Here is a 14494-nt window from a genome sequence, read left to right on the forward strand (position 1 = left end):
GGTGGTCATTCTGTTTGCATATCGGAGTGTTTTTCTTCGTTCTTTTGTTCTTGCTTTTTGGCTTATGACAGAATGACGACTACTAGCCCCAGTTGACCATTTCACCCCACCCCACCTGTCAAGTAAGAACAGGTGTTAATGACAATTACTGGGTTTTCAATAAATAAAATGGGGTAACCTTTTTTTGGTTGGTCAGTGTCTTTTTCATTGGAATATGTGCTTTCAATGCAGTGACAAATAAAACACTTCAAAGTATTGTAAAAAGAAGACTAAATCACACAGAAATGTAAAAGTCAATTGAATGTCACCAAATCAAAGCTATTTCCAACAGCAGCAACTGAAATTCCTCAAAACTGAAAAACGAAACAAATGCACAGCCATGGTTCCCTTCGCTGTAGTAGCACATAATACATTTTTGTTGTCCAATCATACTGTTCGATCCTGACGAATCAAATCCCTGCTCGCAGCCACAATCAAAGATGATTGGAGTTCCATAAAACAAAGTTGAATTGTATGTATTAAACACTACAGTAACATGTAACAATTATGTCCAAGAAGACTCTTTTCATAGCCAGGGTCTCAACCTTATTGCAGCATGAAGCACTTTAACAATAGCTATCGTTTCACTATCTAAAACAAATAATTCAATCACTACTCTGCTTTTCTCTGGTCTCGCATCATAAAAAGTTGACTTCTGGTCTTTCCTATATTTCACCCTTCTTGCTCATGTTGTACACAGCACTAGGCTGTCAACAGTGACGACCTGTGTTGATAACAATTTCATGTTAAATCATTCAGACATGGTCATGACCTGAGTCCTGACTCCTTGGTCCTGATTCTCCAACCTTTTCCAGAAATGTGCACTTGCACACTCCTCGTCATGGATTTAAAAGCGTAGGACTGGTGTAAAATTTGGTTGGAGGGAGTTGACCGTTTCCACAGTCGTTAACATCCATGCGAGAAAGCTGTAAGTGCACACGTCAGGGGAAGGGTGGAGAATCGGGATGCAACCTTAGTAATGCTCCAGAGCCCAGTTCCCCAAAAGCATCTGAAGACTAAGTTCATTATTAGAACCATAGGATCCTATCCCATATCTCCTTTGGGAAACCGGTCCCAGACCAGTGGTGTATTGGAAGGTATACGCTGGTATACCCACATATTTTTCAGTGGGCATTGCGTATACTCACTTCTTAAACCCCTGATGCGTACCAAAGTAGTGTGGGGGAGGTATACGCCGAATCAATAAGGCTGATGAAACCGATCAGTATGTTAATCTTAAAATGTTGAACTATTATGTTTTTCATGTTTTAGGCACAGCAATGTTCCAAAATGCAATTTGGGGGAAAACACCTTTCTAAAACTACACAAAAATCTATATTTCTTAAGATTTTTCCCCAGACCTCAAAAGTGGCCTCATGATGTGGTTTAAGCATAGTTATGGACTTAGAGCATCCAATTTGGTTGTTTCTTTTTTTTAAGTTTCAGATTTCTTTAAAAAATCTTAAACTTGTGAATTTATTAGTTGACAGCCTCCTGTATCTCTGTTCCAATAGTGGGCCTACTATTAGCCTACTTGCACAGTACAGTTTGGGTTGACCTGACTGCGAAAGACCAGGATGGGATTGATCATTTTAGGTCATTCAGAGAGTATAGCTAGTTTTTCATCCAGTTGGCGACAGATTTTCATGCGAATATTTTTTAAATATGCATAAAGAAAATAAACGCATTTTCCCACCAGTGGCGTTTCCACCAAATAGATTTGTTGAGGATAAAAGTCAGTGCGTGATGACGTGGTGTACACAAAATGTACACGATTAAATGTTCATGTACAAAAAAAAAAGTGTTCATGTACCGAAAATAAATCTAATGTTCAATGTGTTTACATCGCAGTTTCAACTCTATCGATAGTTTTGTCACAAAAACCGTTAAATAGCAAATGTGCCTCTGGTGTTGACATATGGCTCTAGCCAACAGCTGGCAGACACGGTGCGGGTAGGCTAGTGATGAGTAGGCTACATGAGGAGATTATGGCTAAATCAGATCACCATGTCACCAGAATCAGACCCTCAATATTTATTTAAAAGGAGCATCAAGATTACCATGCACTTTCAACACTTTGTAAAGTTCATAATTTATTTAATCTGTAGCCTAATAAACTGCATGGTTTCCAGAGTCGTAGCGGGAGGACCACACACCATATATATCATCGCGTTACTCATTATGTTTGTTATCAATATTTGCGCATAAAGGCGTTTCCACCACCATTTCAAGCATAATTAATTTTACTGACACAAAAAGATTCCATGTGCGAATTAACAAATTATATGTCGGTATTTATAAAATTGTACTTAAACTACCCGTTTTCATCACAGCTGTCGTGATTTTTATATGGTATGAAACTGGATGGAAACGTGGTTTGTATCACTATTTCTCAGCATTTTTCTCACAGGGCGCCGTTTCTTCCCTGGGCGGGCCGTTTGATTTTTTGGGGGGTAAAATGAGTATACCCACGTCTCCAGTCACCACTACACCACTGGTTCAGATGGACGGGTATTGTTCAAAAACGCTTCCTTCCTTCCCACCTCGATCACTGATCTAACATGACAGAATAGATGAAAGCTGTGTATTGGAGTCCTTGCTAACACCTAAGCAAGTGTGATAGGCCAGTGATTTCCTAAAGTAAGGAAGGGTGCATCTGTAGAGTATTTGAACAGGGCCATTACCCTCATCAGCCCTTCATCCAGCCATTCTGAAAGCAAACAGATGTTTCAATCTCAACAACATCACGTACAGGTACCTTGTTTGTCTTCTACATACAGTATGACAGTTCATTCTCACTCGATTCAGAAAACACTCTTAAACGTTGAGCAATCAAATCAAAAACAAAGATTTCATGAGAGGGAAACATAAAAAGGATTTTAAAACAACGGATACTTATATTAGAGGAATGAAGAAAGGAAAGTCTAAAAACCAAAATAGAGCAAACACAAAGTTTATACAAGAGTTGGTAAGGTTCTAATCAATGTGTTCATATCTGGAATGGAAACGGAATGGGCAAAAAATAAATAGTTTATAGACATATAAATCTATAACTTGACTTAATGCACAGCTTTAGAAATGGTTGTCGATTAATGTTTAATGGCACTCCGTTAAATGTATAATCTGTATAATCTGACTCCATTAAGTCATCGTGGCCATGACACATTCAAGGAATGAAATTGGCAGATACAGACACCTTACCCGTAGCTGGCTCATCAACCAGTGACAGCTAGAAGCTATTCTTGTTCTTCATCTGTGTTCAAAAGACTATCGTTTAGTCTAGTAAATGACCAACAGCGAAACAAAAACAAGTGTTGTTACTTAAATCCAATGAATTTACATAATCGAAACAGAATATCTGCCACTTTTTCATGGTGAAAAGTTAAACATTTGTTATTACAGAAAGCCAACAGCTAGAGAGCAACACCCCGTTTACAACAAAGCAGGGAGTGCATCCCTTTTGTTCAGAAAAATCTGTCACAGCACACCTTTGTACATTATACCTAAAGCCAAAGCTCTGTTCAAACAAAGTGACTAGGCAGCAACCGGTTAATAGGTAGGTTAGCTGCACAGAATGGTGTTAGGGCAGCATTTCCCAAAATCCAACCTTGGGACCCCAACGTGTGCACGTTTTGTTTTTTGCCCTAACACTACACAGCTGATTCATATTATCAAAAGCTTGATGATTAGTTGATTATTTGAATCAGCTGTATAGTGCTGGGACAAAAACCAAAATGTGCACCCCTTGGGGTCCCAAGGACCGAATTTGGGAAACCGTGTTATGGTAAGACTGAACGCTACCCTCAGGAGAACAGTGGGAAGGAGGAGGAGTGGAATGTGGTCTGGTTCCCATAACCTCCTTGCCCTCTGTTCCTATTATTACACTGCATCATATCCTGTTTCTAAAACCAGTCCTACTGGGCCATTATCCTGACATAAACAGGAAGCGAATACAGTATTTTCTATGAACTACATTTCACTCTATTGAACACACCCTAAGTGGTCCTCTCCACTCCAATGGGCTAGAATGACATGAGTGTGCTGATGTCCACGGACCAATGTCCATGTTGTGTGTAATGTAGTGCCTTTGTACTGATGTGCAAATAACATAATGAAGAAACCTATCTGTAACAAAATGCAAACTAAGGGAAATAATTTCATTGGTCTTCCGTGCAAAAATAATGTACTATTTCATATTGTCATGATATCCAAAATAAATCAAAAGTTTTCAATCAAATCAAAGGCTTTGTTGAAAAATATAAGTACTTACTCATCAGCGCTACTAATCCTGATTTAATCTGATGTCGTTATGAAAATAAGACTTCCATGAGAAAATGATCTACTTTGTGGAACAATCCATTAGTTCTCCATAAACTCCTATAGCTACATTTCTTGACTAAGGTTAGTGCCTTAAGAAAACAACAGGAAAACAAACATTATACAAAAAAAAACTCCTTAAAATGGTCCAACTAAAAACTAACGACCCAAGTTTAAAACTGTTTGGCACCGACTGTGTCCATTCATTGTTGTCCAATGAGAGGCAACCAAAGTCTTTCACTACTAACCACTGTAAACCAGCTGTAAAGTAGCTAGCTAGCATTCATGTAGCGTCATACCCTTCATATCTCAGTTATTTCAATACGTGTAGTGCATGTCAGGCAGCTGGGGAGATGATATTCAATCCCTGGTATAATATATTTTGTGGTCAGTACTAATATCATTTTGATGCAGGCTTTTCTGTAGGCAGCTCTATTCCCAGCCTGGGTCCTTCTAGGTATGACGATGGAAGTGGATGATGTCATGGCGTGTCCCGTCACTTTACGGATGGGGATGGAGGTGGCTGTTGTCACTTGACAACGGATGGCGTTGACTGATGGTGGTGGTCCTCTGGTGTGTGTGTGTCTAGACCAGTAGTCGCAGCAGGAAGGACAGGGCGGCCCCGATGGAGAGGCCCAGGGCCAGGAAGAAAGTCATCAGGGCCCCGGCCGTCTCTGCATCTTTAGGAGCCACAAACCTCGGAGGAGACGGAGAGAGAGACAAGCGTGTATTCATAAGCACACTGTAGCAAAATTATTTGTAATGGAAAAATAAAAAACAAGCATTTCTTATTGGACAAATTCGGGTAGGCCCCTTCCGGTTTCTGCCCGTTTGGTTCCTATTGAATACACCCCAGATATAGAGTAGATTTTGTTGTGGTGTTACAGTGGCAACAAGGAAGATGGCATGGTCGGGTGAGAGAAAGAGTATGTCAGGTGAGTGAAAGAGAATTCCAGAGTGTGTGTGGGAGAGAAGTGGTGCCAAGAACTTGTTAAGTCAAAGGTGACTAAAGAAGAGTGACAAACCATAACAAGTAGATTGGATTAGTCAATACGCGAATAACTGGCATAATGTTATGACAGCGGACTGTCACTTATGGTGCGCGTGTGTGTTACTTCTACTCACTGTGGGGCGTAGGACATGGAGAGGCAGACGCAGTAGCCATTGGAGAGGGAGAACAGCATCATGATGGAGGCGAAGGCAGCGTCGTGGGAGAAGAGGACGGGGAAGTAGGAGCGGCTCTGGACGTTACAGAACATCAGCAGAGGAATAAACACCACCCTGGAGACCACCATCCCCGGGAACAGACGACTCTCCTTGAGGGGCTGCGGTCCACATACAGAGAGAAATGTTACTGATATACAAGGTTGGATAGACACAATAAAATAATTTTATAATAATAACTAAATGTAATACTAATAACTAAAACTTTCGTGCTGGGAAAGAAAGTGAAGGATTATAAAACACTGAGAAACCTCGAAAGTTGTTACATAAATCAAATCATTGTGATCCTATCAAATGTGTAATAAAATGACATTAATCCACAGAGATGAAATGAGATCAGACACTTACCCACTGGACCAGGGTGGTGACGGTTCTGCCGATCCAGTCACACACGTTGAAAATGAGGAAGCAGCACACAGAGATGAAATAAGGTTCTGATGGGAGGAAGAGGGAGAGAGGTGCTTCATCTGAGTTTTACATCTCATGCATATTAAACATACAGTATACATATCTACACTCTTAGAAAAAAAGGTGCTATCTAGAACCTAAAAGGGTTATTCGGATGTTCCCATAGGAGAACTTTTTAAAGAACCCTTTTTAGTTACAGGTAGAAAATGGTTCTACCTGGAACCAAAAGGGCTCTACCTGGAACAAGAAAGGGTTCTCTTATAGGGACAGCCGAAGAACCCTTTTGAAACCGATATTTCTAAAAGTGTGTACATACCCCATTTCCCAGGGTATATGGTCTTGACGTCCACAGTGATGGCGGGGAACACAGCGAGAGTGACGGTGAAGACAAAAACCACACAGAAAGCCATCACCCATATCTGGAGAGAGAGAGAGGGACAAGGTAAGAAATATAGTGGAAACTCTCCCATGCTTAAACTACTCTGGTGCTTTTAAATGCATGTTGGGGAGTGAACAAGTGCACACTTCAGAAAAGGGTAGGTAATTGGACCTCAACTATACACCAGAGCCATATATTTAGAAAATAAAAAATAAATAAATATATGACCAGTATAGAGCCAGCTGAGTAACAACAGAGGTCAGCATTACCTTTTTAAACACCTCCATGACGGTGGACTTCCTGTCCCTGACCTCAGCCTGCTCCAGGGTTAAGAAGGCCTGCTTGGGACTGACCCCAGCCCCCTCTACCTCCACCTCCTCGCCACTGGCACCTCCATTGGCCAATGAGCCATTGGCGTGGCCATACAGCTTGCAGTTCTCCGCCGTGCCACTCCCTGTCACTGGAGGAAAGAGAAAGATTTCAGGGAAAATAGGTCGACTTGACCTAACACTGACCAATCACCAGGCAGAGGTAAATGCGTGTGGGAGTGATGGCAGATGTCATTATAAAGGGAGGGAGGGACGGACAGACAGACACTAGTTTCTGGAGCCCAACAGACATTATCTGTTAAGAATAGGGCCAGGAGTTTTTCCCTCACCCCATGACCTCATCAGGAAAAACTGGACCAAGCTATAGCTGAATTACTGTAGTCCCTGATTAGAAGGAGAGGACGAAAACCAGAACTGATTTTCGTCCCTCCAGGACCGATATTGAACAGCCCTGGCTTTCCTAGACTTTTGTTAATTTCCATGGAAACATCTATTGACGTTAACAAGAGAGTGATGGGGTGGTTTAATAGTGTCTGATCTGTAAATGTCCCACAGGGCAGCTCTTTGTCTGGGAGAGGTTGCTGCACTAATTGAATAACTGTGAATAAACTGGGCAAATGGGATAATGATCTGTTGAATCAGTTCCATTCAGACCATGGCCTGTATTCATCTTGCTTCTTAGAGTAGGAGTTCTGATTTGGGATCGATCGCCTTTGCCTTTTAGATCACAATGAAGACAATTACATGGACGGGGGGAGAACTGATCCTAGGTCAGCACTCCTACTCTGAGATGTTTGGATATATACAACCAATGTTCCCAAGCCTGAGACTGCCGCACAGTTCCCCCGGGACTGCCGAACAGCTCCCCCGGGACTGCCGCACAGCTCCCCCGGGACTGCCGCACAGCTCCCCCGGGACTGCCGCACAGAAGAAAGCAGAAGAAATATCAGCCCATGGAGAGAAGCTCGAGATTGAACTACACGCAACCTTCTAGAGTTTTCCCTGTTAGTTAACACCATCAACTTTTCCCTTTACTGTGGAAATTGTGACCGAATCAACGCAATATTAGCCCCTTTCAATGCAACATACCGAAACGAAACTATCTATGCAAGACTTAGCATGAAAGAGATTTTGTTGTAGGGAGAACGCATCGGTGTAGGATTTTATTGCATTGACACGCACGACTCTGCCTGTACTCTACACAGACCGGCGCGCCATAACCAATCAGAGCTGCAGTAGGCCTATATGCAAATAGACCATTGCCATATATGGATCTGTACCATTCACTTTGAACTGGACTGTGTTTACAGCATGAGCGGTCGTGAGTAGATGCGCTTGTTTTGAGATCAAAGCGTGAGCTGCATGAAGCCATGTGTGTACATTTTGTTAATATCCTTTGCTAGTTAGTCAGTTATTAGCCCAGTTATAGATGATGTGTAGTCAGCAATAGGGGAGTGATTGCTTCCTACAAGAGCACAAAACTTTGAAAAGCGAATCAAGTAAAGAGCTTTTTTTTCTTAAAGGGGCAGTGTTGTATTTTAAGACAACTTAAAGCGGGTTCAGCCTCAGTGTACACAGTAAACGCGCGCTGGAATTTGCACAGAATTTTCACAACATTCAAGTTTGCGCTCAGCAGACCAAAAATAAATTGCTCAGTGCTGAAAACAATTAAAGGGAACTTTGCATACAACCCCTGAGTGTAAAGGAGAGTACTAGCAGTGACAATCTGCACTGCAGTGGATGGTCATTGGTGAGACATATGAGCACAAAATAACCAACATCTTTCACTATGAATGGGTGTCTCTCACAGCTTTCAGCAGCCTCACCTTTCAGCAGCTCATCTGCGGTCTCCACCTCATAACTCCTGCTCTTGTCCAAGTAAAACTGGGCAAACTCCTGGATGAGACCGGAGCAGAGGCCAAATTAGAAAGACTGAACATTCGCTGAACTAGAACACAGATTCGTCAGATAAAACATAGTCATGCCATACTGCAGAATGGTCAGCTACAGGCCCGGGGGATACAAGGTCTGTTCTGAGGCCCAACCTGTGGTATCTATCAGGGCTTCTTACATTCTAGTCCTGTAAAGTTGAACAACTCACCAGGCGAGGCAGTAGGAGATAGCTAAGCAAAGTGATCAGGGTTCCTACACACGGCGTGATGAAGTAACCCAACGCAGCCGTCTCAGGGTCCGTATCACCTGTCACACACACACACACACACAAGACAAAGGAGAGGTCAGTCATACTCATTTATCTATCGTTTTTTAAATTTCAAAATACATAAAATGTTACACTAGGCAAAAGATACATATAGCATAATTTGAAGATATATAAAACAAAAAAGTCTATAGACTATTTCCACTGTGATCCTCAATTGGTTGGAAAGATGGGCAGTCTGTTTCATACAATACAGTCTGTTTCATACATTTCATAGAAAATGTTAAAATATACATCTATATAAAGCAAATATACACACCTACACTTTATATACAAAAGTATGTGGACAGCCCTTAAATTCCCAATCTGGCCCTCATACCATCACGGCCACCTAATCATACCCAGCTTACAATTGGCTCATTCATCCCCTCCTATCCCCTGAAACTATTCCCCAGGTCGTTGAGGTAAATGAGAATGTGTTCTCAGTCAACTTACCTGGTAAAATAACGGTAAAATAAAACTAAAGTGGATTTGGCTATTTCAGCCACACCTGTTGCTGACAGGTGTATAAAATTCAGCACACAGCCATGCAATCTCCATAGACAAACATTGGCAGTAGAATGGCCTTACTGAAGAGTTCAGTGACTTTCAAAATGGCACCGTCATAGGATGCCACCTTTCCAACAAGTCTGATTGTCACATTTCTGCCCTGCTAGAGCTGCCCCGGTCAACTGTAAGAGTTGTTATTGTGAAGTGGGAACGTCTAGGAGCAACAACGGCTCAACTATGAAGTGGTAGGCCACACAAGCTCACAGAACGGGATCAACGAGAGCTGAAGTGCATAGCACGTAAAAAATCTTCTGTCCTCGGTTGCAACACTCACTACTGAGTTCTAAACTGCCTCTGGAAGCAACATCAGCACAAGAACTGTTCATCGGGAGCTTCATGAAATGGGTTTCCATGGCCGAGCAGCCGCACACAAGCCTAAGATCACCATGAGCAATGCCAAGCCTCGGCTGGAGTGGTGTAAAGCTTGCCGCCATTGGACTCTGGAGCTGTGGAAACGCATTCTCTGGAGTGATGAATCACGCTTCACCATCAGGCAGTCCGACGGACAAATATGGGTTTGGCGGATACCAGAAGAACGCTACCTGCCCGAATGCATAGATCCAATTATAAAGTTTAGTGGAGAGGGAATAATGGTCTGGGGCTGTTTTTCATGGTTCAGGCCCCTTAGTTCCACCGAAGGTAAATCTTAACGCTACAGCATACAATGACATTCTAGATGATTCTGTGCATCCAACTTTGTAGCAACAGTTTGGGGAAAGCCCTTTCTTGTTTCAGCATGACAATTCCCCCGTGCACAAAGCAAGGTCCATAAAGAAATGGTTTGTTGAGATCGGTGTGGAAGAACTTGACTGGCCTGCACAGAGCTATCAACCCCATCGAACACCTTTGGAGTGAATTGGAACGCCGACTGCAAGCCAGATCTAATCGCCCAACATCAGTGCCCAACCACACTAATGCTTTTGTGGCTGAATGGAAGCAAGTCCCTGCAGCAATGTTCCAACATCTAGTGGAAAGCCTTCCCAGAAGAGTGGAGGCTGTTATAGCAGCAAAGGTGGGACCAACTCCATATTAATGCCCATGATTTTGGAATGAGATGTTCGACGATGTAGTGTAGCATAAGACTCCACATTTGCCTCAGTTGAATGATTTGCCACTGAGCATCTCTGACGTGAGTTTTGCATGTTTATTTACAAGTAGTTATTTGTATATTTGTGGGTTCTAGATATTTGTTTGTGTGTGTGACTCACTGGCTATGGAGACCAGCATGGCGATAGCAGCGAAGGTGCCGGCCAACCCCTGGCCACTCATGAACACAGCGCTGTACTTCTGAGGAAGGAGGCCCACCAGGCCAAACAGACTGCCCTGTAGCACCGCTCCAAACGCTACAAGGCGAGAGCGAGAGAGAGAGAGAGAGAGAGAGTTAATGATATAGCGTGCTCACACACACAATACCCAGTCAAACACAAACACACACACTTACTCAAACACACACAATTCCACCCCCACAACATGATTCCCCACCGCCCACCCACACAACACCCAGTCACACACACAATGACCCCCCCCCAAACACACACACAATCATGTCCTACTCACAGTTGATGAACCAGATGGTAGCCATGGTAACAGAGAAGAAGCGGTCCTCCTCCATGGGGATCTTGACCAGGATGGCAGTAAGGATGAAGAGGATGAAGATGAAGACCAGGCTGCCCGCTATCCGCACCATCTCCGATATCCTACGCACAAACACACACACAAAACGTTAGTTCTCAATCTCACTGGATTAGAGCGTAGTAAATTACACTACCCAGACAGTGTGTGATTTATTTTTAATCTATTGAGTAAAGCCCCTCTAAAATCCACTGTATAGATTTCTCTTTTTCACCTATTTGTAGTTGAATAAAATGGCCAATTCAAAAGGGCTGTTCACTCACACACACACACACACACACACACACACACACACACACACACACACACACACACACACACACACACACACACACACACACAAGCTCATCAGCCAAGTGTGCAGTAGGAGGGTGTTTCTTGGAAGGGCATTTGGATGACTTGTAAACCTGAGAGAAGAAGTGCTGTCTCACCGCTGATAGAAGAAGGAGTTGAGCAGAGTGCAGAGCAGCAGGGGGAGCTGGGACAGCAGAGTCATCCAGTTGTTGAAGTAGTACTCTTTGTGGGAGACCACCGTGCCGTTGCTCCATTCAGTCTTGTTAAGGCGGCTGTTGAAATACTAATGACAGAAGAGAAAGAGAGAGAAATAATAATATATCCCATTTTCCAGGCACTTTTATCAAAACGTTAATATGGGTGGGCCCCAGCAGGAATCCAACCCACGATCCTGGCGTTTGCTCTACCAACCGAGCCACACAGGACTCATGAGATGACCCAGTTTAGTTTACATGAACGTTCAATACGATGTTGTTTGTCACAAGTCACTCATTCCTATACAAATCGGCCTATTCTTTAAGTAGTTCTACAAATGTGTAGGTTATACCAAGAATCACAGCTTACCCTAAGGGAATGAGTTGTGGGGTTTGACATTTGAATATTCAGAGAGCTAGGCCTAAGAGGCTGTACACACACAACCTGGTCACATGGTTGACCACACAGCGAAATGGAAAATTCATGGCCTCTAACCACAGCACGAGCGGTTAACTACAAATACCGGTACTTAGTGACGCAAGACTACAAAACACCAGGGGGCCAGTCACCAGGGTTGGGAAGTAACTGATTACATGTAATCTGCTACATGTAATCTGATTACAAAAACCCCCTAACAAATCAGTTATGTTACCAGCAAAAATACTGTAATCAGATTACAGATACTTTTGAAAAACTAGATGATTACTTCTTGGATTACTTTTTAAATTCAGCAAGGATGTTTGCGTAAAAAATACATTATGATACCTTTCTGGTTTCTTACATTCAATTCAGCATTAAAAAAAGACGCAAGTTTAAACTTGTTCCAACCTGAGCGTGTCTGACCACAAGTCAGAGACCACTGTGATGACACACAAAATGAATTTGATGGATCCTGTTTGTCTTCTTCTAATGCATCTTAAAGGAAAAGTAATCCAAAAGTAACTGAAAGTAATCAGTCTATGTTACTGAGTTTGGGGAATCTAACAGTTACGTTACTGATTGCAATTTTGGACAGGTAACTAGTAACTAACAGATATGTTTAAAAAGTAATCTACCCAACTCTGCCAGTCGCACTAAATCCCTCTTAGACAAAACGTTTGACACCAACAACTCAGCAAATCCTCTTTAAACAATACGCATTTACATTTTAGTCATTCAGTAAAAAAATGAAATATACAGTGCATTCGGAAAGTACTCAGACCCCTTTACTTTCTCCACATTTTGTTATGTTACAGCCTTATTCTAAAATGGATTAAATACATTTTTTACTCAATCAATCTAACACAATACCCCATAATGACTGAGCAAAAACAGGTTTTTAGAAATGTTTGCAAATAAAAAACTGAAATACATTATTTACATAAGTATTCAGACGCTTTGCTATGAGACTCGAAATTGAGCCCAAGTACACTCTGTTTCCATTGATCATCATTGAGATGTTTCTACAACTTGATTGGAGTCCACCTGTGGTAAATTCAATTGACTGGACATGATTTGGAAAGGCACACACCTGTCTATATAAGGTCCCACAGCTGATAGTGCATGTTAGAGCAAAAACCAGCCATGAGGTCCAAGGAATTGTCCGTAGAGCCCCGAGACAGGATTGTGTTGAGGCACCGATCTGGGGAAGGGTACCAAAACATTTCTGCAGCATTGAAGGTCCCCAAGAACACAGCGGCCTCCATCATTCTTAAATGGAAGAAGTTTGGAACCACCAAGACTCTTCCTAGAGCTGGCCGCCCGGCCAAACAGCAATTGGGGGAGAAAGGTCTTGGTCAGGGTGGTGACCAAGAACCCGATGGTCACACTGACAGAGCTCCAGATTTCCTCTGTGGAGATGGGAGAACCTTCCAGAAGGACAACCATCTCCGCATCATTCCACCAATCAGGCCTTTATGGTAGAGTGGCCAGACGGAAGACACTCCTCAGTAAAAGGCACATGATACCCCACTTGGAGTTTGCCAAAAGGTATTTAAAGGACTCTGACCATGAGAAACAAGATTCTCTGGTCTGATGAAACCAAGCTTGAACTTTTTGGCCTGAAAGCCAAGAGTCACGTTTGGAGGAAACCTGGCACCATCCCAACGGTGAAGCACGGTGGTAGCAGCATCATGGTGTGGGGATGTTTTTCAGCGGGATGGACTGGGAGGCTAGTCAGTATCGAGGGAAAGATGAAGGGAGCAAAGTACAGAGAGATCCTTGATGAAAACCTGCTCCAGAGCGCTCAGGACCTCAGACTGTGGCAAAGGCTCACTTCCCCAACAGGACAATGACCCTAAGCACACAGCCAAGACAACGCAGGAGTGGCTTCGGGACAAGTCTCTGAATGTCCTTGAGTGGTATTGTGTGTAGATTGATGGGTGGACAATGTAATCCATTTTAGAATAAGGCTGTAACATAACAAAATGTGGAAAAAGTCAAAGGGTCTGGACACTTTCCGAATGCACTGTATATATCCCAATGCCCCAGGGCAGTGATTGGGGACATTGCCCTGTGTACGGTGCCCTCTTTCAGATGGGAAGTTAAACTGGTGTCCTGACTCTCTGTGGTCACTAAAGATCCCATGGCACTTATCGTAAGAGTAGGGGTGTTAACCCCGGTGTCCTGGCTAAATTCCCAATCTGCCCATCATGGCCACCTAACCATCCCCAGCTTCCAATTGGCTCATTCCTCCTCTGCCCTGTAACTACTCCCCAGGTCATTGCTGTAAATGAGAATGTGTTCTCAGTCAACATACCTGGTTAAAAAAAAGGGTAAAATAAAAGAACAGTTCCGTCTGATTTTCAAAAACGACTTACTTTTCAAGTGAATTCCCTAAGAAGCCAATGTTCTACTTTGGGTAAGGATCAACAAGTGTGTATGTATCATACATACAATGTTGAACCTGAGCCAGAGTAGATCTGATCCTAG

At 42.8% G+C, this 14494-nt stretch overlaps 1 protein-coding gene across 2 annotated transcripts in view; it reads right to left on the reverse strand.

The window, feature by feature from the left end:
* Positions 1-2783: 2783 nt before the first annotated feature.
* LOC115198168 (equilibrative nucleoside transporter 2) overlaps positions 2784-14494 on the reverse strand; it is a 32404-nt gene continuing 20693 nt past the window's right edge. For both annotated transcript variants that reach the window (XM_029759918.1, XM_029759917.1), the window contains exons 4-13: positions 11527-11672; positions 11021-11160; positions 10672-10806; positions 8798-8895; positions 8523-8592; positions 6637-6827; positions 6305-6407; positions 5929-6014; positions 5482-5681; positions 2784-5053 (exon numbers count right to left, since the gene is read on the reverse strand). In XM_029759918.1, coding sequence (XP_029615778.1) covers positions 4942-5053; positions 5482-5681; positions 5929-6014; positions 6305-6407; positions 6637-6827; positions 8523-8592; positions 8798-8895; positions 10672-10806; positions 11021-11160; positions 11527-11672 — 1281 coding nt within the window. In that variant the 3' untranslated portion in view covers positions 2784-4941. The remainder of the gene's footprint in view (positions 5054-5481; positions 5682-5928; positions 6015-6304; positions 6408-6636; positions 6828-8522; positions 8593-8797; positions 8896-10671; positions 10807-11020; positions 11161-11526; positions 11673-14494) is intronic.

The sequence above is a fragment of the Salmo trutta genome, chromosome 8 (genome assembly GCF_901001165.1).
Source record: "Salmo trutta chromosome 8, fSalTru1.1, whole genome shotgun sequence".
NCBI classification, from domain to species: Eukaryota; Metazoa; Chordata; class Actinopteri; order Salmoniformes; family Salmonidae; genus Salmo; species Salmo trutta.